At 39.4% G+C, this 23,911-nt stretch overlaps 1 protein-coding gene across 6 annotated transcripts in view; it reads right to left on the reverse strand.

The window, feature by feature from the left end:
- Positions 1 to 23,911, reverse strand: part of Ttc7b (tetratricopeptide repeat domain 7B) — a 236,444-nt gene that overhangs the window by 161,574 nt on the left and 50,959 nt on the right. For all 6 annotated transcript variants that reach the window (XM_004837069.3, XM_013065309.3, NM_001303304.1 and 3 more), the window contains 1 exon segment: positions 11,473 to 11,603. In XM_004837069.3, the coding sequence (XP_004837126.1) occupies positions 11,473 to 11,603 (131 nt within the window).

A 23,911-nucleotide genomic window follows, 5' to 3' on the forward strand; every position in this document is an offset into this window, starting at 1 on the left:
TGAGCTACTCCCAAGCCTGTGCATTGTCATGATAACTTTAGGGGCTGGGAAGTATGAGTCCTTCAATTTTATTTTTGTTTCAAGATCATTTTGGCTCTTCTGGGTCACATGAATTTCCACACCAATACTTGAACCAGCTTGTCAATTTTTGCAAAAAGTCCATCTCATATTTTGACAAAGATTGGGTTGAATTTGAAGATCAATTTAGGAAATACTATCATTTTTACAAATTAAGTATTTCAATCCATGAAGATGAGTTGTCATTCCATTTAAGTCTTTCTTAATGTCTTATAAGAGTGTTTTGTAATTTTTAGTGTACATATTTTTATTAAATTTATTCCCATATATTTTATTTTGATTCTATTATAAATGGAAGTTTTCTTAAATTCATTTTGGATTATTCATTGTTGGTGTATAGAAATGTAAGTGATTTTTATATACTGACTGTATCCTATAACCTTGCTGAACTTGTTATTAGTTCTAACATTTTTTGTATAGATTCCTTAGAATTTTCTATATACAATATCATGTCACAAATGGAGTTTTACTTCTTTTTCAGTTTGGATATCTTTTGTTCTTACCTAACTGCATTGCTGAGAACACCTTGTACAATACTGAGTAGAAGTGACATGAGCAGAAATCCTTATCTTGTTCCTGATATCAAGGAGAAAGCATTCAGCCTTTTAGCATTAAATATGTTGTTAGATGTAGGGTTTTGATAAAAGCCCTATATCAGGCTAAGGAAGTTCCCTTCTATTTCTAGTTTATTGAGTGCTTTGTTTATCATGAAAGGATGTTGGATTTTATAAAATGCTTTTTCTGCATCTACTGAGATGTTCATGTGACAGATATGGATACAGATATAAAAAAGACTATTTCTAGCTATATAGATATCTATATATAGATACGCTTGCCACATTAATTGATTTTCAGATATTAAATCATCTTTAATTTCTGAAATGAGTCTTGGTCATGGCATATGATCTTTTTTACAGATGCTCCTTGATTTACAATGGGGTTAATCTTGTTGGTCACATCATAACTTGAAAATATTGTAAATTGGAAATGCATTTAATACCCCTAATCTACTAAACTTCATAGCTTAGTCAAGCTTACCTTAAACATGTTCAGAACATTTACAATAAACTACAGCTGGACATAAGCCATCTATAACAAAGTCTACTTTATAGTAAAGTGTTGAATAACTCATATGGTTCATTGAATGCCTGTATCCAGAAACACTGGCAATATAGAGCTCTGTATAGCATAGGCTGTTTCCCCTCATAATTGCATGGCTAACTGGCAGCTGCAATTCACTGTCCCTACCCAGCACAGGGACAGAGTATTATGCTGCAAATCACTAGCCCAGGAAAAGACCAGAACGCAACATTCAAAGTACAGCTTTTCTGTCCAATCTAAAAAGACCTGCCTTTTAATTGAAGTGTTTTGGCCATTTACATGTAATGATTTATTTTGTCTAGTTTTTGAAAAATATTTTAGATTGCTTTCTAATACTTTAAAGGTATTATAGTTTGGATCTTAAGTGTTCCCCAAAGGGTTATGTGTTACAGGTTTGGTCCCCACCTGATGGCATTATCTGAAACAGGTGAAACCTTTTAGGAGGTGGGACCTAGTGGAAGGAAATTAGGTTACTCAAATACAGTCTCTACTAAATGTGTATTGCTTCTGCATCTCAAAGCTAGGGGCTATATATATATATGCCACATATTTCATTTTGCTGGTATTTCTGGTGAGGATATTTGCATCTATACTCAGAAGAAATATTGGCCTTTTAAAATGAATTAGAAAGTGTTTCCTCCTCTCCTATTTTCTGAAAGTTTGTATAGTTCATATCATTTCTTCCTTAAATATTGGAATTCATCAATGAACCTAACTGGTCCTACAGTTTTCTTTATGGGAAGGTTTTAACTAAAAATCCAATTTTTAAAATAGATACAGGGATATTCAAGTTATTTCTTCCCTCTTGGGTAAGCTTTGATAGTCTGTGTCTTTCAGAGAATTTTTCTATTTTTCTAAAAGTGATCAAATTTATTGGCACAAATTGGTCATAATTTTCCTTTACAACTTTTCAAAGTCTATGGATTAAGAGCAGAGTGTCATTGTTACTTCTGGGTATTGGTAATTTGTGTCTTCTTTCTTTATTCTTGCTCAGTCTTGCTTTTTATTGATCTCTTCAAAAACCAGTTTTTTAATATCAGTGATTCCTCTCTACTATTCATCTGTTTTCTGCTTTACTAATTTCTGTCCTTATTATTTCCTTTCTTCTGCTTTCTCTGGTTTTAATCTATTCTTTCTCTAATTTCTTCAGTTGTGAATTATTGATTTGAGCATTTTCTTCCTTTCAATATAAGCATTTAGTGTTATAAATTTTTCTGTGTATTTTGTTTTACATATTTCAAGGCTCTCTTATCAGCTACATCAGCTACACTTACTTTCAGGATTATAATGTCTTGTTGATAAATTTGATCCTTTCATTATGTGGTGCTTGCTTTATGTCTTGCAATATTCCTTGTACCTAAGTCTCCATTATAATACAGAAATTCTATCTTTCTTTTGATGGTTACTTGTATGGTATATACTTTTACTACTTGTCTACTTATATGTTAGAGGGTTTTTTTCTGTGTAGAATATATTTATGTTTGTTTTTCTACCCAATCTAAAAATCTCTGCCTTTTAATTGAAATGTTTAGCCCATTTACATTTAATGGCTTACTTTACCTAGTTGTTGAAAAATATTTTAGATTGTGTTTCTTCCAGTACTTTAAAGGTGTTACAGTTTGATCCTAAGTGTCCCCCAAAGGCTTATGTGTTACCGGTTTGGTCCCCAGCTGATGGTACTATCTGGAACTGGTGGGACCTTTTAGAAGGTGGGGCCAACTGGAAGGAAATCAGGTGATTAGGGGCAGGGATAGTGGAATCCTTGCCCTTCCCGTCTCTCTCTCTTCTTCCCAGCCAATGAGGTGAACACCTTTTACTCCTCCACACATTTCCCACCATGATGTTCTGCCTTGCCGTAGGCTGAAAGTGATAGGGTCAAGTGGCCAGGGACTGAATCCTCTGATACTGTGAACCAAGTTAAATCTTTCCTTCCTTTAAGTTGTCCATCTGAAGTATTTTGTCACAACAGGAAGCTTACTAATACAAAAGGTGTCACTCAGTGTCTCTGGCTTACTGAGTTTCTGGTAAGTCTGCTGTAACACTGAACTTAAGGTTTCTTTTTTCCTGGCTGCCTTCAAAATTCTTACTTTGGTTTTCAAGAGTTTGACAATAATGTGTACAAGTGTATATTTGTATTTAACCTGATTGGGATTCTCTGAGATTCTGTTAAATGTGGTTTTGCTGTGTTTCAATAATTTCGAAAAAATTTCAGCCATATCCTCTTCAAATATTTCTTTCTTTTTTACTTTTGGGATTCTAAAGATACATATGATATTCTCCCACATCTATAAGCACATTCTCCTTTGGAAAAAGCATCCACTCAACAAATGAAAAAGCATGATAGCACCAAAGGAAGGCACCTAAGATTCTGGGTGAAAAGAAACAGGCTCAAGGTTTAGTTCCAACACTCCACTCCATGTATGGAGCTGTCTACTCTGACCCTGCAGATCTTCACTGTCCTTATCTATACAATGGGAATAACACCTACTTCACATGCTTGTTTCTAATTGCAAATGAGAGAGCATATAAATATCACAATCTGTAGTGGAGATATACTAAAGAGTTGCTTTCAAATAGAGACAAAATAAAGATATTCACCATTACCCTTATTTCTTAACATTGTTTTAGGGATTCTGGCAAAAAGACATGAAAGTGATATAAAATGGAAACTATTAGAAAGGAAAAAACAACAACAAATATTCCTCTGCCATAGACTCATATTTTTAAAAATATGAAAAGAATCAACTCTATTTCTTTTTCTATAGAAGAGTTCAGTACCACCATGGCCAATGATCCTATATTGCTACCCTTGTTAGCCTTCAAGGATCTGCTCAGCTGTCATCTCTTTCAGGAGCTGTCTTTGAACTTCCACACTGGCCCAAGCCGTGTCTTTGCTTTGGAGCTCTGACTTTCAACACCCAACCACTCCCCATGCTGGTTATGGGCCTGTGTCCTCATGAGGTAGAATGGTTAAGGGCATGTGCTGTGGACTATTTATCCTAATGCCACTGGTGTCAAGTGGTGTCCATCATATAAAGGCATTCAATAAATTTGTGTTTGTGTAAGTGAATTTAAAAATCATGTTATGAGTATGTGCAAATACAATGAGAAGAATGGCTTAGTCACAGATCAATGAAAATGGAAAAGATGTAGGAATAAAACAAACCTATTAAACTTTGTAAAGTAAGAAGTGTTGACAGTATGGGGGAAAGGTCATAGATGAGAGAAGACTAAATATAACTCTCTAATTTACAGAATTAATACAAATTCAACCAACCCCTATAAGATGTTTCTTGAATTCAACAAAATTATTCTAAAATTTATCTGGAAGTATAAAGAGAAAAGAACAATAGGCACTCTGAAAACTAAAAGTAATAAGTAATTACTAATCTTTCAGATGTTAAAAACCATCCTTAAGAAGTACTTAATAGATAGCATCAAGTCAGAGCAATACAAGATTAGCATGAAAAAACAGGGAATCCAGCAATTATGTAAAATTGTAGAATATATGAAAAAGAAATACAAAAGCCTCTAAAAATGGCACTGAATTTTGAGGAAAAATAATTTAGTCATATCTAATATCACATATAAAAATAAATCCCAAGGAGTTGGAGGGTTTTTTTTCATATGGGAAATAATCAAAAATTTTCAAATCCTAGAAGGAATTCATCCCAATTTTCAAGCTTTAAAAGCAATAAAATAAAATATAATTTAAAAACCAGATTCAACTATATCCATATTCAAAATTTATGAACAACTTAAAAATGGTAAATTACTAATTGGGAAATTGTTCAGATTAAATATGTTAAAAGAGTAATATATTTATGATATAATTTATTAGTGAGAAAAACACTACTTCCAAAAACTAAACACAAAGTATAAGAGATATAAAAAAAAAAAGGAACAAAACAAAGTTTAGGAGTCGAGAATATATCAGGGTCTACATACTTGTAAGTTACCATATGACCAAGCAATTCCTCTCCTAGGAATATATCCAAGAAAACGAGAATATTTGTCTACACAAGAACTTGTACATGAATATTTATAGTATCATTACTCATAATATCCCAGTAGTGAAAACAATCCAAATGTCTATCCAGTGGTGGATGAATAAACACAATGTAGTGCATCCATACAACAGAAGATTATTTAGCAACAAAAAGACATGAAGTACTGATACATGCTACAACATGGATGAGCCTTGAGAACATTATGTTGAGCCAAAGGAGCCAGTGTAAAAGATCATAATTCTGCTTATATTAAATGTCCACAATGTATAAATCTATAGAAGCAGAAAATAGGTTAGTAGGTTTTAGGACCGGAGGGATTGATTGACATTAATGGGTAGTGGCTGCTAATGGTTACAGGGTTTCTTTTTGGGGTGATTAAAATGTTAAATATTGGTTATGGAATTAATGCTGGTGATGGTTACACAACACTACAAATACATTAAAAATCACTGACATGGGCCAGGGATTAGCTCAGTGGTTTCGGCGCCTGCCTCACAAGCGCAAGGTCCCAATTTCGATACCTAGTATCAAAAAAAAAAAAGGAAATCACTGACAAACAGGCACAGTGGTGTGTGCCTGTAGTCCCAGCTATTTGAGAGACTGAGGCAGGAAAATCACTTGGGCCCAAGAGTTCCAGACTAGCCTGGATAGCCTCATGTATAAATACTGAATAGTTTCTCTGGTGTGAGAAACTGAAAGTGTAAATAAGGACTAAAACGTACAGATAATGTGAAATAGGAAGAAAAGGGGCAAAGGGGAAGGGGAAGTGGGAGGGGTAGGGGAAAGGAAAGAAAGGAATGGAATTAATATGAGAAAATGGAAAAATGGATACAAAATCTTTGTAAATAGGGAGGAATGGAGGGGTTGAAGGGAGAGCTGGGCAAGGGTGAAAAATAAGAACCAAGAGAGACTATGTAAAGGTGCAAATTTCCAATGATGAATGTCATTATATTGTATACCTAAAATGTACCAATGATTAGAATGAATAATCAATAATGCAAAATAGAAAGAAAAGGTCCAAAGGGGTAGGGGTAGTGGGAGGGGTAGGGGAAAGGAAAGAAGGGAAAGGAAAAATGCTGAGAAATGGAAAAAATGGAAATACAGTCTTTGTAAATAGGGAAGGGTGGAGGGGGTGAAGAGAGGGCTAGGAATGGGGAAAAAATAGAACCAAGATGCATCATGCAAAGGTACAATTCCCAATGAGAAATGTAAATGTGTTGTATACCTAAAATGTACCAATAAAAGAATTTAAGAAAAAAGAAAAAAACAAAACAAAACACAACTGAATTGTACAATTTAAATGAGTGAATTATAATTCTATTACAGTTTTTTTTTTTTAGGTACCAGGGATCGAACTCAGGTCCTTGTGCTTGGACGGCAGGTGGCTATTACAGTATTTTTAAAAAAGAAAAATCACTAGTAAACAAACATGAAAAAGTCAACCTCATTAATATTCAAAAATGCAAACTAAACTTCCAAGGTACCATTTTCACCTAGTAAATAACTTTTAAACAATTTACTAAGATTGCAGAGCAAAACCACTAGTCTCCTCTATTGCCAAAGTTAGAAGACATCAGCATGACATGTAGAAAGCAACTGGACACAGTATATGGTATCAAGAATGGTAAAAATATCTACATCCATGAAAATCATGTCAAGTTTGATGTTAAGTGAAAAAAGACAGATATAAAGCCTTCTAATGCTATTAAGTTATGAAGGCAAGGGTTGACAGGAAATATATAAAAATGAAAATAAGTGACTGCTCTTTCCTGGTTACCAGACTTTTCTGATTCAGTTGTAAGAATGCTGTAGCCTATTCCAGTCAGTCAGGGGGCACCCTCCAAGTCAGAGGTACTGGAGCAGGGACACCAGATGGCCAGGCAGCATCTGGACAGTTCTGTGAGGAAGTACTGGTTCAGCTGGAGTAACTCAAGCTTTGGCTTGAATGAAAAGGCATCTCACATTTTTTTTTTTGGTACCGGGGATGGAACTCGGGTCCTTGCACTTGTGCAGCAGGCGGTGAACAACCACTGAGCTAAATCCCCAGCCCTGGTATCTCACATTTTAGAGCCACAGAGAATGCCACTTGGACCTCTAGACTCACACTCTGCCTTTCTTAGCAGCAGCACTGACTGCTAGGACACCTGGCTTGAATTCAAAACACACAGTGACCTTAATCTAATCCAGCTCTGGATCCTACCCCAAAGCCATGTCACCACAAGTTCCACCTACAAGAAGACAGCAGAAACTCAAGTGTGACCAAGCTGCCTAAGAGCAACGAACTAACAACGAGCAGGGGAACCCTAGGCTGGACACTGCAATATGTGGGGACCTGGGGTTTCTTCTCAGAACTTTAGCACCAAAACAGCCAATAAAAAGTCATGGATGCCCCATAATTGAATATTAACTTCCCTTCTAAAATAGGGTGTAAAGAAATGAACTGTCAGCAGAAGGTAAAGTTCCACCCTGGCGCGGCTCCTGCTCAAGAAGCCATAACCAGCTGGTTGGCTGATGCGTGCAAAGGACAGAGACAGGATAATTTCATTTGCCAAAAGCAGAGCTCAGATTGTGATACCCAAGGATGAAGTCATCTTTATTCCTATCATTGCAACACAAGTTCCTTGCAGTGCCGAAAATTTTATTTACTATTGGCATAATGCCGCTATCTGGAGATAAACTAATCAAGGCCACACTATGCCATTGCTAATTCTATCTGCTCTGATTTGATTTCTTCAATTAAATTATTTTAGGCACACAATATTAAGGTTATATTTTATTCCCCTTCAGAAAACAAACTATCAGAGAAGATTATTGGCCGATGTCTCTGTAACCTAATATAAATGAGGACAACAGTGACCAAATGTTAGTGCACAGAACTTTCAATTCCTCACATCTCCGCTGGCCCTGCCTACACTGGACAAGGGGAAGAGCCACAAAGGGAAGAGCCATGTAGGAAAAGCACCTCGAATCCTGCCTGCTACACAGTGCTTCTCAGCAAATTCTGGTTCTCTGTCCTCTGAAACTAGACAAGCTAGGCAGGCAGAATTAGCTCCACCATGAAGATGGAAGCTGAAGCAGCCATAAAGAAATGAAAGGTCCACGGTCAAACAATTAAGAGTGACCAGAAATCCAAAACCTAGAAATAAGTACTCCAGACAAAAATGTCATTCCATTAGCTTCAGCACAAGATAAGCAAACCAAATTCTCCTGAAAACAGTACTTCATAAACATTCCCCTAAAATTCTTTAACATTCCTAATAAAAGAGCAGGTTTGTGATACTGCAGATTTTTATCTACATATCTGAAATTTTGAAAGGCTAAGAAAGATTGCACAGCCAGGTGACCCAGGAACAATGACAACAAACCTAACATCTCGAGTGTGCTAACAGTGTACTGGCAGTACATGAGAACTCTAGTTTATAGACAGGATCCTGAGGCACAAGAGAGGCTAAGTGCCCTAAGTTTCACAGCTAAGAGGTGACAAGGCCAGTATTTCAACACTGAGTGCATTTACTGTGGTGCTTGCTGCCTCTCCTAGCTAGCTCAGCTCCCTCAATGGGAGGCCAAGATCAGCCTCCTTTCTGAAAGGCCACTGCCCTTGAGGAAACAAACAACTGGAACACAGCTGAGCATACCCACTATAGAGAAGCTCAGAGAATGACACCGCCTCAGAAACCTGATTTGATGGCTCCAGATATGAAAAACCATTAGTCATACCACTCTAAATGGTCCTTAAGTTCTGCCCAAACTGCATTCTTGCTAATGAATGAATTTAAGAGCCATCTCTAAATGTCAAAAGGTCCTGGCAGACAGTTGTTTCTTCACCACAGAAGGGGAGAAGGGGGAGAAATCACTACAGTGTAGACAACCGTGGAAACAGGATGTGGGATTTTCTACTCACTAGGGCTAATCAGAAAGCAAAGCACTATTTCCCAAGGTTTTTACTTCTTTCAGATTCTGTTTCTTTAATGTGGCTATTTTCAATTCAGCATAATTCCTACTATGTTCAAAAATTAAGTCAATTAATTTTTAAAAAAAGGTCTACCAGGCATCTTCAGCATAGCCCACAATTCCCTTGTCATATGCAAACCCTAAAACTTCCACCAAGCCCACTGGTCACTTAAGAAGGTCATTTTCCCCCAGCCTTTGGATTGACTGACACTAAATTTCTTGAGGGTCCACTACAGTCAAAACAGATGTTTGTCTTATTCAATGTGCCTCATTGCTAATATCCTGGCTGGCTGAAATCCGGGGAGGGCCAAAGTGGTTTCCATAAAGGAAATTCCTACTGAAAAATCAGAGCCCAAAGTAGATACCAGGCACTTAGATGCTCTGAGAGTTAACCCCAGACCCAAGAAGCTGCTTCCTCATGCGACCGAATGCCAAGGCTCAGCTGGCCCAATACTTCCTGAACACATGGGAAAGGACCCAATCCTGTTTGTCTGCAGTGGCCTGGGAAAATGAACTGAGTGAGCACTGAACTAGATGTTAGGAAAGAGCAGAGTCTTCACATTGGCTTTGGCCTAACTTCTTGTGTGTCCTTGGGCCCCAATTTTTTCTTCAAAATTTAATTCCTATGATCACTGTGTTTCCAAACAGAACAAATTTTTTTCTTTTAAGTTCTATGATTATCTAGGTATCTTTGAAAGTTGGGCTGAAGAGCCCAGCAGTGAATGGGGAATTATGAATAATCACAACAGGAAGTACATCCAGATCTGCCAATTCCTACATTGCTAAAGACACAGAACAGATGAGCCTCCTTCCTCCCAGTCAGGCAAAGGGAGCTCCGACATGACTGGACAACTGGAGAGTAAGCCACAAAATAAGGGCCCCTCAGTGCCCAGGACTGAGTGGTCAATAAGAACAGCTCGGCTGGGATGAAGAGACTTCTCTACTGCAAGCCCTGACCATAGCAGGCAGGTGATAGAAAGAGTGTGGATACTGAAAGCAGCCTGCATTTCTCTACAGACCACACATATCCTAAATTCTCAATAACAAGAAAAATTCTCTCATAGAACCTTCTGATAGAACAACACTTTGGCATGACAGCCAAAACAGCTTCCTGAATTCCCAGCCATCGTGAACTATGACTTACAATCCATTCTGGTTAAGGGCAGGTATGCTACTCCATCACCCCTTGCAACTCTTTGTCCTCTGTGAGTCTCACTCCATCTACGCCCCCTGCCTCCTCGCAGGCAATTCTGGTCCTCGTGAAACATACCGACACACTACAAAAAAATGTCTTTTACAAAACTTACTTCCAGTCTATACGCATAGAAAACAAAAGCTAGTGAGACTTAGACAGTTCCTCTCTAATCCTTATTAAAAAAAGAGAAAGCCCAGAAAATTGATGGAAAACAAGTCTGACCATTTTCAAACTCTGACAAGACTTCTAATCGCTTCAAACAATTGCACAGGTGCATCTCTGAGGCTGAGAGGGTCAAGGTCAGCGTCTGGCCTTGTTAGAACTCCAGGAAACTCTGCTGTGGTAGAGACTGCTAGGAATGACTGTTATTAAAAATAAGCGACAGCTTCCAAGAAGCCAATATGCTCCCAAATCTAGGTGCTTGTATCCACAGGACCTTATATAATTCCAAGAACTCCACGAAGCAGGAACTATTATTATGCACTTTGTGCAGATGGGAAAATCAGGGCTCAGAGGGGAAGAAATTTAGTAAAGAGAACCAAAAGGCAAGTGGCCTAAACAGACAAGCTGCCCAGACCCGCCTGGCCCCATCCCACTTCCAGCCTCCTTTGTCAAGTGGCCTTCTTGTCAGCTGCTGCTTTCCGTTCCCCACACACCACACACAGTGGAGAACCACTGACTGCTGGAGCAGGTGATCCCAGGCAGCCTCAGAGACACACAACCTTCTCCGAGCAGGAAGGTGGAAGTCCCCAGTAGAAACTACCATAGCCATCAAGGTAAACCCTCCCAACCCCAGATGAGCAGATGTGGGCACACAGAGCACACAAAGATGAAGGAAGTCACCCCATTTTGCTCAGCGGAACAGGAATGAGTCGCCACTTCACTGTGCCAGGGGCATAAAGAGCCTCATACTGTCATTTCTGCTCAGAGGATCTTAAAATACTTCACACATATTGAACAATCACATATTGAACGTACCACAATCACTACCATCTTCTCCATAATATTCAGGAATAAGTAAAGCTATGCAGCCCGAGGCAGACAAGTCAAAGGCTTTCCAGGCCTGGACTGCAGTAGTCTATAATCCAACTTGGAAACAAAGTGATCAGATGGAACAAACGCACAGTCCTCACTTACCCTTTCTATCTCTTGGAGATACAAGAGTGCGATGTCCCCAGCTTTCTCATAACAGGTGATGACATCCTGTTCCCGGTCGACATGAAGATTACTGGTAGAAGATGAAATAGGCAGCTTCTCTAAACAAAGTCCTTTAAAAAAAAAGCAAACACATAAAAACTGCATAATTTGTTTTTCATGGAGCTTAAGTTTTAAATATTGCTCTAGAGGGCCACAGTGGTCATAGCATATCACAGGCTATTAAAGAAGCAGATTCCCTACCCTCTGTCCTCTCTCCTTCAGGACAAATAGGGACATCAAAATGGAGCACCAAAAGGAGTATCTGCAACTTACAGAAGAAAGAGGCCATTAAAAACACAGATGCTTTCGACTTTGAAGTTCAGGTTGGGAACTTGGCTAGGCACTCCACCATGAGTTCATCCAGACCTAAGAGAGTGTGGTAGTTAATTTTATGTGTCAGCTTCCCCAGGCCACAGGGTACCCAAGCACTTGGGCCATTATTCTGGGTGTGTCTCTAGGGTGTTTCTGGCTGAGGTTAGCACCTGAATTGGTAGACTGAGTATGTAGTTCACCCTCCCTAACCGGGTCTCATCCAGTCAGTAGAGGAGCTGAATAAAAAGTCTGAGTGAGATGGAACGAGGCCTGCTCACTGCGTAGAGCTGGGCTGCTGTCTTTTCCTGCCTTTGCGCTTGAACTGAAACCCTGGCTCCTCGTGGACCTTAAGCCTGCAGCTTTTGGACTAGAACTTATACGGCTGGGCCTTCTGGTTATCAGGCCTCCAGGCTCAGACTAGAACTGATTAGCATCCCTCCTGGATCTCTAACTGCCTAATGCAGGTTTTATCTCCCCAGGGTCCTGTTTCTGTGAAGAACCCTGAGCAGTATAGCGAGATCCTCATTCAAATATGCCTCAGGTCTTTGAATTGTACAGTAAGTGAGCTGGCTGCTATAGGGTGAATCTTAGATATCCCCCAAACACCAATGTATTTGCTCCAGTTTCGTCCCCAGAGTCATTCTACTGGGAGAATGCAGGGCCTTTAAAAGGTGGGGCCTAGAGGGAGACCAGATGCTGGGGGCGTGGCCTCAAAAGAGACTAGGACCCCACCCTTTCCTCTTCTCTTTGTTTCTGGACCAAGAGGTAAGAGATTTTGTTCCCCTCAAGTGCTCCAGCCAGGATTTGGTTTTGTTGTCCAAAAGCAACAGAGCCAGTTGATTATAAACTGCAGCCTCCAAAACTAGGACCCAAAATAAAACTGTTTATAAGCTGATTGTCTCAGATATTTTGTTAGAGTAACATACTGGCTCAGAGAACCATACTACCTAAAGGGAATCTTCTGTGTAATGTTCTCAGGAGTCTTAGTTACTGGCATTTTGACCAACTCTCAGCCTCAGAGTTTAGGGTACTAATGACATGGACCACCTCTCAGCTGTGAACTAAGAAAACACCCAGGACTCTCTCTGTGGGCATTTCTTCTGAGATGAAGTAGATACTCTTTTGTCAAGAGAGATTTCAGGCTTGTGATGTATAAAGCACCAAAGGGCGAAAAAATAACAATGTGAGGATGAGCAGCGGTTTGAACCCAGCACAAACACCTGCCCCTGACCTGGGCATCGAGTATGAAATTAGACTCAGGGTCCCTACCCACCAACAGAGACACAGGAGAGGACTTGGGTGGTGGTGGTGGGGGTCTCTGTCCACCAAGTGCCCTGTGCTGTATATATACATGATATATATTCCACTCCATTTAAAATTATGAGAGGCAGTTTATATCAAAATAGAAGTCGGGAATTGGAAGAGGCCAGAGAAATTCCCTACTTTAAGAAAGTGCGACCTGGCATGGTAAACAAAGTGACTTGCCCAAAATCTGACAGTCATCAAAGGGGCCAACAGGGCTAAAGCCAGGTCTTCAGCTCCCAACCTGCACTCATCATGTAAGCCGCTGCTTTTCTCAGGGAACACCACTCCAGAAAGGTCAGGCACACTAACATCCGGAAGTAACCCATAACCTCTTGGGCACCTTCCAGATAATGGCTTCAGCCCAGCTGCTCTCAGCAAACAGCAAAAATCCCTGCAGGCTTCAGGAAGCCACAGGGGATGGCTCTACTTTTAACAAAAGTTTATATTAGAGTTTACTCTTTGTGTTGCATGTTCTGAAGGTTTTGATAAATGTATACCATCATGGATCCATCACTACTCTAACCAAACAATAGATTTGCTACCCCAAAGTGTCCTGTGCTCCACCTCCTTCCCTTGGCAACCACTAATCTTACTCTCTCTATAGTTTTGCTTTTTCCAGAATATTCCCAAGTTAGAGACACAGTACATAGACTTTTCAGACTGGCTTCTCTCACTTAGCAAGGCTCACCTGAGATCATTCTGCGTCTTTTCTTGGCTTGATATACCATTTCTTTTTGTTGCCAAATAATATTCCACTTACCCATTCATCTATTGAAGAGTATCTTGATTCTTCCAAGTTCTGGTAATTATGAATAAAGCTGTTATATAGACTCGTATGTGGGGTTTTATCAATTTTCAACTCATAATTTTTTAAAAAATTATTTTAAGACAAGGTCCCGCTAAGTTGCCCAGGCTGGCCTCAAACTTGGCCTTCCAAGCTGCTGGGATTAGGAACATGCCCCACTATGCCTGGCTCAGTTATCTTTTAAAGACATTTAAATTATAAGGAAAAACTCTTACACTGTCACCAATATATTATGATTTCCAGTGCTCTTTCTTCCTATTGATTCATATTTCCTTCTGGTATCTTTTTTTCTTTCCATAGTTCCTTTGCCATTTCTTGCTACTGCTCGTTTCTTTCAGTTACTAGATGTCTAAAAAATGTATTTGGAAAAAAATGTATTTGGTCATCATTTTAAAGAGATATTTTCACTGAGTGCAAAATTCTGAGTTGGCAGGTTGCTTGTTTCCCCCTCCCTTATTCTACAGGTGCTGCTCCATCCTATTCTCACTTGTATGATTTCCAACAATAAACTTGCTGTCACCTTCTGCTTGTTCAATTGTATGTATCTTTTCCTCTGTTTCTAAGATTTTTCTCCTTAGGATTGGTTATGATTAATTTATGTTATGCAGTACCTGGGCTTCACTGAGCTTCCTGAAACTGAAGGTCTATAGTTTTTATAAAAATTTTTAAATGTTCAGGCTTCAGTTCTACAAAAATGTCTATATTACCCTCTTGCTCCTAAGGAGACTCCAGTATACACATATTAGGCCATATTTGTGTTCATACCATTTTTTTTCTAAATCCATTTTTTCTCTTTCATTCTGGATAGTATCTTTGACTATGTCTTCAAATCTTTTCTTCTGCAATGTCATTAATCACATCCAATGTATTTTTTATGTCCAACATTACAATTTTCATCTGTATAAATTTGATTTGGGTCTATTTTTCTCTTCCATATCCCTACTGAACTTTTTAAACATAAGGGATATAGTGATATTAACTGCTTTAGTGTCTCTCAAATCCTAAGTGTTCCATATCCATTCTTTTCTCATTTATAGCCAAAGTTGTTTAAGTAGTTGCAAAAAAGAAAAAATCACTTAAGTAGTCTCTCCCCAGTGTGAGCTCTGTTATAACCTCTTGACGTTTTCTTTCATGGAGAATATGAGACAAACTGAACAAACTCACCATTTAGCATAATAGTTCCAGAACTTTTTAAAAACCAGCACTTGATTGGAGCTTCCTAAATGTCCTTTTAGGTATTGTAAGTACTTGTACAAAATTAAAATCACCAGAAAAAAACAGAGGGAGAAAATTAGTTTCATAATTTGCCTTCTGCTTAGATGAGAGGCAACCAAACAGTGTGCAAGTTGGTATAAGGGATTTAATAAGAGGAAAACTAATTCCCTGAGCACATCAAAAGGTCAGGCCAACTTGGATCTGCTCTTTACCACTGCAGACTGGCTCTGACCACGAACACTCATAAAGATGACCAAGATCCTCAGAAACTCGCCAAGGCCACTGAATCAAAGAAAGGCCAAACCAATTCAATACAATTTGACTATCATCTGTATTTTTCTGGATTCTGGAAAATTTGGAAACTAGTCATCTAGGGTTGCAATCCATGGTCATGCTTAGTTGGAAAAAATATACAACCACCAACACAATCCTCCATGGTGAAGACAGGTCATTGTTCTCAGTGGCAGATCTGTAGACCTGCGAGGTCAGAGGTGGCAGTGTGTTTCCAGCAATGAGTCCATTCTTGGGCAGGAGGCCCTGTGTGGTGTTTAATTAACTACTGTTCTTTCCTTCTCCTAATTGCTATGGCATTCATTCACGTCCCACTGGGCACATAGGAGAGCAATGGACAAGTCCTGATGCACCACAGTGGATGGTGCCTGTACAGCTGAGTCCTAGAATGTTTAGTTTTATCAAAAGCTACTTATAGCCCTCTAGACCGATGTATAAATTTTCAAGTGTCTGGGATCACATCCACACTGTCTGAGAAGTGGAGTCCTGAGGTCATGGCCCAAAGTGGCTCCCATGAAAATCTCAGATGATGCCTTGTGAGTTTAGAAGGCTATCTCACTAATGTTTTCAGTTATTTTCTTTTTTCCAGAGAAATACATGATACCCCCTACCAAATAAAAATGAGAAACAGACTTGATAAATAGGTGATGTCTCGACAATGCCTCATTAAGATCTCAATAAATTTTGTATTTCTCTGGGTATGGTAGTGCGTTCCTATTATACTAGCACTTTGGGAGGTTAAGTCAGGATTACAAGTTTGAGCCTAGCCTGAGCAACTTAACCATTTACTAAGACCGTGTCTCAAAATTAAAATTAAAGGGGGGAGGGAAGTAGGGAGGCCAGGCATCTGGCTCAGTGTGAAGGCCTTGGATTCAATCTCCAGTACTGAAAAAAACCCAAAAAACTTCATCTCCAGGATCACAACTATATAAAAAAAAAGGTGGAAATTAAGTGTATCTGTTTTCTGTTACTATAACAAAATACTCAAGGCTTGGTACTTTAGGAAAAAAAAGTTTATTTAGCTGTTGGTCCAATAGCATGGCACTGGCTCTGGTAAGGCACTCTGGCCACATCACAACATGGTGGATGGCATCACAGCAGAAACGTGCAGGAGGGGGAGACCACACAGTGGAACAGGAACCAAGAGAAATACAGGGGCCAGGTTCACTCTTTTGATAACAACTCACTCTCATGGGAAATGGGCGGGGTCCCTGGAGAACTACTAATCCCTTTTGAGGGCAGTGCCCCAAACATCTGAACACTCCCCATCATCTCTCAGTGCCACCACACTGAGGACCAAGCTTGCGGCACATGAACCTTTGGGGGGACACACCACACCATGTCCACACCATAGCAAAGTGCTTCTTCACAATCAAGCTCAGCTCTAAAGTATGGGTGATAAAAGTGGCCGGCTATACTAAGATTTGACAAACATAGAACACCCTCAAAAATTAGCCCTCCCTATAACAGCAATGAAAACATTGTGTGTATATTTTTTGATGGTGTTAGTAGGGACTGAACTCAGGGCTTTCACCCTAAGCTATATCCCCAGCCCTTTTTTTAATTAATATATTGTGAGATGGGGTCTAAGTCCCTAAATTAGCCAAGTGGGGCTCAAACTTGAGATCCTCCTGCCTCAGCCTCCCACAGTGCTGGGATTACAGGTGTGTATCACCACACCCAGCAGAAAGAGAACACATTTTTTAAAAATTGATGATGATTAAATAATTCTGATTACATTTAACAGCTTTCAAAGCTCTTCCATTTCCACTGACCTGTTTGGTCCTATTCAACAGGTGCTCTCCTCTTCTCAAACTTGTGAAAAAAGGAAGAGGAGAAGGTGATTTGCCCAAGGTCTGTGCAGGAGTCAGAAGTGGAGATTATAAGGGAGCCCATGAGCTGGGGCCAATACAGCCTGCCCTAGGTCATCTCCTCAGAAGGGCAATAAGGACTGCTGAGGCTGTGCAGGGTACAACACTGAAAGCAAGGTGCTGCACAGAGGCCAGCAGACCAGTGCAACATCAGAGTGTGTGTGTGGGGGGGGGTGCTGGGTAGGCAAGAAGCAGGTTGAGGATCCTGTACACGGTTTTTTGGGGGGGTGGGGTTTGTACCAGGGATCGAACTCAGGACCTCGCGCTTTCGAGGCAGGCAGCGATCCGCTACACTTTTAAAAGCTCAAAAATGCCCAGCCTCTGAACTGCTCTATGCAGATGTGACCTACAGAACATAATACGACAAACTGGGCGCTCCACCCTACGTTTCCTTCAACATCAAGGTTTCAATATCTCTGGCAGGGAGCTCCAGTTTATTTCCCCCAGTCCAACAGTTTCCTTGGCAGCTTAGCTGAGGAAGTGGAGAACTATACACCTTACTGGCAGAAAATCCAGAGATCACGGAGGGATTAATACCCAAATTCTTCCAGCTCTGTTTAAATTTGAGATCCCTCAGTTAGAACGCTTATCTGAGTGTGAGACAGAACAGTCTCCAATAATAACAAAGACTCACTTAGCGAAGCCCTACTCAGCACCAGGTACTGTGTCTGGGGTCGGACATGGACCATTTCTAATCCCCACAGCCACCCTACAGGGAAGGTGTTAACAGAGTCTTATGAATGAGACTGAACTTAGGCCTCTGCAGCTAATAAATGATAAAGCCAGGTTTTGACCCCTGTCCCTCTTACTACAAACTCACAACATCCTTTATCACTGAGCTGGTGATACCAGCATATTCAGTGTTTGATAAGAACAATGGCAATAAAAATGAGTCTCAAGTTATAAAGGCACACAAATCAAAGTCCAGAGCCTTAGCATTCCCATCCTCTCTACCAATCCCCTATATCACTGACCCTCCTATTCCTGCTCTGTGTCATGAAGGACCAAACTGCTGAGGTATCACCTTGAGCTATATGACTCTGAAAGATTAATGCTAAAACAAATATTTTCTTTTTTTAAAAAAAAGTCACTTTAAATGAACAGGAAATTAATTTCTTATATGATTATACAATTAAGCAACAGAAGACTATAAATACAAGATATGAACCATGTACTCTAACACTAGCCATTGTAGCCATCGTTTCCTTGTTTATCACAACCACATCGCTGGGAGTCAAGCCCAGTGCAGGTACATCCTGATCTTTGCTGCACCATGACCCTGGGGGAGTTTATAACTAGAAGTGCCAGGAAAACCTTATAATAGATGTCTCTGATAACCCCACCCTGCAGGATAGGCTTCAAAGGCACTAAGACAATTTCCAGGGATCTTAATATCCAAGCTGAAAAGAAACTCAGGAAAAGCGAGTCAAGATACACAGAGCAAAGCCCTGCCAAAGGCAGCCCCAGGTTGCGGCTCCTGTGTTCTCAGCTCCAGAATGGCTGGGCTCCCACAGGTTTCAGATGTACTGAGCTCAACACAGGCATGTAGAGAGCAGGGGAAGCCAATGGAAGCCCCAGATGCTGGGGGCAGAGAGGGGAGCTGGCCTGGACCTCCTATGAGGGCTCTGTCAGTGGTTTTTAGTGGACTCTGGGCTGGGAGCTATGGTTGTTCCCTCCTGGGTGCTTTCATGCATTATTTGCCATCTGGATTTGGCATATCCTTCTTGGGAGGTTGTTCTCTCTCTCTCTCCCTCTCTCTCTCTCTCTCTCTCTCTCTCTGTGTGTGTGTGTGTGTCTCTTTCTCTCTCATAAAGGAAGAGGATGCCAAGCCCTGGATTAGAGATTTACCTGCTAGAGTACTTCAGCTCTGTAATTCTGTGAGCAAATGAGCTGCTAATTTAACCTGAAATGTTACCAAATGGGAATTTGCAATCTGAATTTATTTTCCTCAGTCCCCATTTGTAACCATACAACAGCAGTAAGAGCATGTACTGAGCACTAGCTACATGCAGACTCTGTTCTCTGGGTCTGATACAACTTACCTGACTCTCAAGAGAGCCTTATGATAGAGGATGCACTCTTCTCCATGTTGGATATGAGGGAAACTGATAAGTAATTCACCAAAAATCACAGAGGCGGCAGAGCCAGGAACCAACTCAGATGGTTAAACTCCTGAGTTCTTGTTCGGAGGCTCCACATTACACTGATGTATCTGACCGTATGTAAAAAGCAGGGCAGTGCAGGGGACAAGAATGTGGGTTCTGAAGCCAGACTCCATAGTTTCTACCCCACAGCTGTCTTTACATGTAGCAACACCAAGTACTTAGAATAGTACCTGCCATGTTGTAAGTGCTCAGAAAAAAATAACTGATGATTATTATTTATATCATTTTTATCTTTAGGTAACAGTGGACTGGAAAGTATCCAAATGGGAGAATTTTATTCACTTGCTCTGTTATTTTTATTGAGATATTATATTCACATACCATTAAATTCACTAGTTATATAATGTATGATTCAGTGATTTAGTATATTCATTCACATAGCTGTGAAGCCAACACCATTAATTCCAGAACATTTTTATCATTCTAAAAAGAAGTCTCAGGGCCGGGGATTTAGCTCAGTCGTGCTTCTGCCTGCCTCACAAGTGCAAGTTCCCGAGTTTGATCCCCGGTACCAAAAAAAAAAAAGAAGTCTCATACGCATTAGCAGTTACTTCCCCTAACACCCTCCTCATAGACCCTGGCAACCACTAATCAACTTTCTGTCTCTATAGATTTGCCTATTCTAGATATTTCATATAAATGAAATCATATAGAATGTGATCTGGCTTCTTTGGCTTAGCAAAATGTTTTCAAGGTTCACGGCTAGTGTAACAAGTACCAGAACTTTCTTTTTTCTTCTTCTTCTTTTTAAAAACTTGAAGTATAAAAGTCATGTAACAAAGCCAGGTGTGGTGATGCACACCTGCAATCCCAACACTCAGGAGACTGAGGCAAGAGGATCACCATGAGTTTGAGGCCAGCCTAGGGTACATAGTGAGTTCAGGACCAGCCTGAGCTACAAAGGGAAACTCTGACTCAAAAAACCAAAAAAAAAAAAGTCATATAACAAAATAATTCTAAAGTTAACAATTCAATGGCATTTAGTACATTTACATTATTGTAGAACCACCAAAATTTACTTCTAAAACATCATTCCTTTCTATTGAAAATAATATTCCATTATATGGAGATATACATTTTATTCACCCATCCATCAGCTATTCAACATTTGAGTTGTTTCCACTTCTTGGATAGCATGAAAATATTGCTATGAACATTCAAATCCTGTTTCTTAGGAGTACATATATTTTCATTTCTCTTAGATATAAACCAAAGAATGGAACTGGTAGATCATGTAGTAATCCTATTTTTTCTTGTGGTTTTTTCCTTTTAAATTCTTTTATTGGTTTTAATCATTTTCATCCTTATTTACACTTTCAGTTTCTTACACTAGAGAAACTATTCAGTATTTACACACATGTGTCCTATTTATTTCACGTAACTATGGCCTCAATATGCATCCATTTAGCTATAAATGTCTCTAGTTTCTCATTCTTTATGGCTGAGTACTACTCCATTTTATAAAGAAACCACATCTTTTTTATCCAGTTTCCAGTTGATGGGCACTTGGGCTGTTTCCAAGCTTTAGCTATTACAAACTGTGCTGCTATAAACTTGGGTGCACATATATCACTGTGATATGATTCTTTTAATTCTTTGGGGAAGATACCCAGCAGGGGAATAGCTGGGTCAAATGGGACCTCTAGCTCTAGTTCTTTGAGGTATCTCCATACTGATTTCCACAGTGGTTGCACCAGTGTACATTCCCACCAACAATGGAGAAGGGTTCCTTTCTCCCCACACCCCTGCCAGCATTTGTTACTGGTTGATTTCTTGATAGCAGCCATTCTTTCTGGGGTGAGGTGGAATCTCAGTGTTGTTTTCATCTGCATCTCTCGAAAGACCAGTGATATTGAACATTTTTTCATATATTTATTTGCTGTTTTTACTTCTTTGTCTGAGAAATGTCTGTTCATTTCAGATGCCCATTAACTGGGTCTTCAATTTGGGAGGTCTGATTTTTTTCAATTCTTTATATATTCTAGATAGTAGACCTTTGTCTGAGGTACAGCTGCTAAAATTTTTTTCCCACATTGTAGGTTGTCTCTTTGCTCTGTTGGTGGTTTCTCTTGCAGTGCAGAAGCTTTTTAATAAGATGAGATCCCAGTTGTTGATTCTTTCTGCTAATTCCCATGCTGAGGTTTTGTTCATAAAGTCTTTTCCTATGCTAATGTCTTCAAGAGATCTACCTAACTTATCTTCCAGCAAGCTTAGTGTTTGTCTTAATATTTAGATCTTTTTTTTTTTTCTTTTAGTGCCAGGGATCAAATTTGGGTCCTTGCACTTGCAAGGCAGGTGGCAGAACCACTGAGCTAAATCCCTGGCCCAATATTTAGATCTTTAATCCACTTTGATCTTAGTTTAGTGCATGGTGATAGATATGGGTCTAGTTTTAATCTTTGGCAGGTTGAAATCCAGTTTTTCCAACACCATTTATTTAATAGGCTATCTTTCTTCCGATGAGGGTGGTTGGCTCCTTTGTCAAAGATGAGGTGGCTGAGTATGCCTGAAGTTGTTTCTCCATCTTCTAATCTATTCCACTGATCCTCGGGTCTGTTTCTCTGCCAGTACCATGCTGTTTTTATCACAGTAGCTTTGTAGTATAGTTTCAAGTTGGGGATTGTGATACCCCCAGTCATGTCTCTGTTGTCTAGAATTGCTTTTGCTATTCTAGGTCTCTTCTGGTTCCAGATGAATTTTTGGATTGTTTTCTCTAGTTTTGTGAAGTATATTGTTGGAATTTCAATTGGCATTGCATTAAATCTATTTAGTACTTTTGGAAGTATGGCCATTTTCACTATATTGGATCTTCCTACCCAGGAACAAGGGATGTCTTTCCATTTTCTTATATCCTCCTCGATCTCCTTCTTCAGAGTGCTGTAGTTTTCAGTGTAGAGGTCTTTTGCTTCCTTTGTTAGGTTGATTCCTAGATATTTCATTTTTTTGGATGCTATTGTAAAAGCATTGTTTCCCGAATTTCTCTCTCAGTGAGTCTGTTATTTGTGTATAAGAAGGCTACTGTTTTTTGAGTGTTGACCTTGTATCCAGCTACTCTACTGAATCTGTCAATTAAGTCTAGAAGTCTTCTGGTGGAGTTTTTTGGGTCTTCTATGTAAAGTATCATATCATCAGTAAGTAATGAGAATTTAACTTCTTCCTTTCCTATCTTCATTCCTTTTATTTCTTTCTCTTTTCTAACTGCTGTGGCTAATGTTTCCAGAACTATATTGAACAGGAGTGGTGATAGTGGGCATCCTTGTCTTGTTCCTGATTTTTGCATGAAAGATTTCAGTTTTTGACCATTTAGTATGATGTTGGCTGTTGGTTTTTCATAGATAGGCTTAACTGGGTTGAGATAAAGACCTTCTATTCCAATTTTCTGTAGTGTTTTTATCATGAATGGGTGTTGGATTTTGTCAAATGCCTTTTCTGCATTTATTGAGATGATCATATGGTTTCTGTCCTTGACTCTGTTAATATAATGTATTACATTTATTGATTTATGAATGTTGAACTATCCTTGCATCCCTGGGATAAATACAATTTGGTCAGGGTGTATGATCTTCTTGTATTCTGTTTGCCAGTATCTTGTTGAGGATTTTTGCATCTATGTTCATTAGGGAGATTGGCCTGTAATTCTCTTTTTGGGTTGGGTCTTTCCCTGGTTTTGGAATCAAAGTGACACTTGCTTCCAGGAATGAATTTGGAAGCCTTGCTTCCCTTTCAATTTCCTTGATGAGTTTAAAGAGTAATGCCAATAGTTCTTCTTTAAATGTCTTGTAGAATTCAGCTGTGAAGCCATCAGGACCTGGGCTTTTCTTTGTTGGTAAATTTTTTATTACATTTTCAATTTCACTCATTGTAATTGGGGTGTTTAGAATTTCTATATCTTCTTCATTTAACTTTGACAATTCATATGTATCTAGGAATCTGTCCTTTTCTTCTGTGTTTTCCACTTTATTAGAGTACAGGTTCTCAAAGTAGGTATTGATGATCCTCTGGATTTCTGCTGGGTCTGTTGTGACTTCACCTTTTTCATTCTTAATTGGATGGATTTGAGCCTTTTCTTTCCTTTTTTTGATAAGGTTGGCTAAAGGTTTGTCAATTTTATTTATTCTTTTGAAAAACCAACTCTTTGATTCATTAATTTTTTGTATCGTTCTCTTAGTCTCCATTGCATTGATTTTTGCTCTGATCTTTATAATTTCCTCTCTTGTTCGAGCTTTGAGTTTGTTATGCTCTTCTTTTTCTAGGAGCTTGAGGTTCTGCATTAGGTTATTTATGAGTTCTCTCTGTTTTCCTAATATGGGCATTCACTACTATGAATTTCCCGCATAGAACTGCTTTCATTGTGTCCCATAGATTCCTGTATGTTGTACTGGCATTATCATTTACTTGTAGAAACTGTCTAATTT

Source organism: Heterocephalus glaber, unplaced genomic scaffold (genome assembly GCF_053883595.1).
Source record: "Heterocephalus glaber isolate CG9 unplaced genomic scaffold, H.glaber_assembly_v1.0 deba00001608, whole genome shotgun sequence".
Classification (NCBI taxonomy): domain Eukaryota; kingdom Metazoa; phylum Chordata; class Mammalia; order Rodentia; family Bathyergidae; genus Heterocephalus; species Heterocephalus glaber.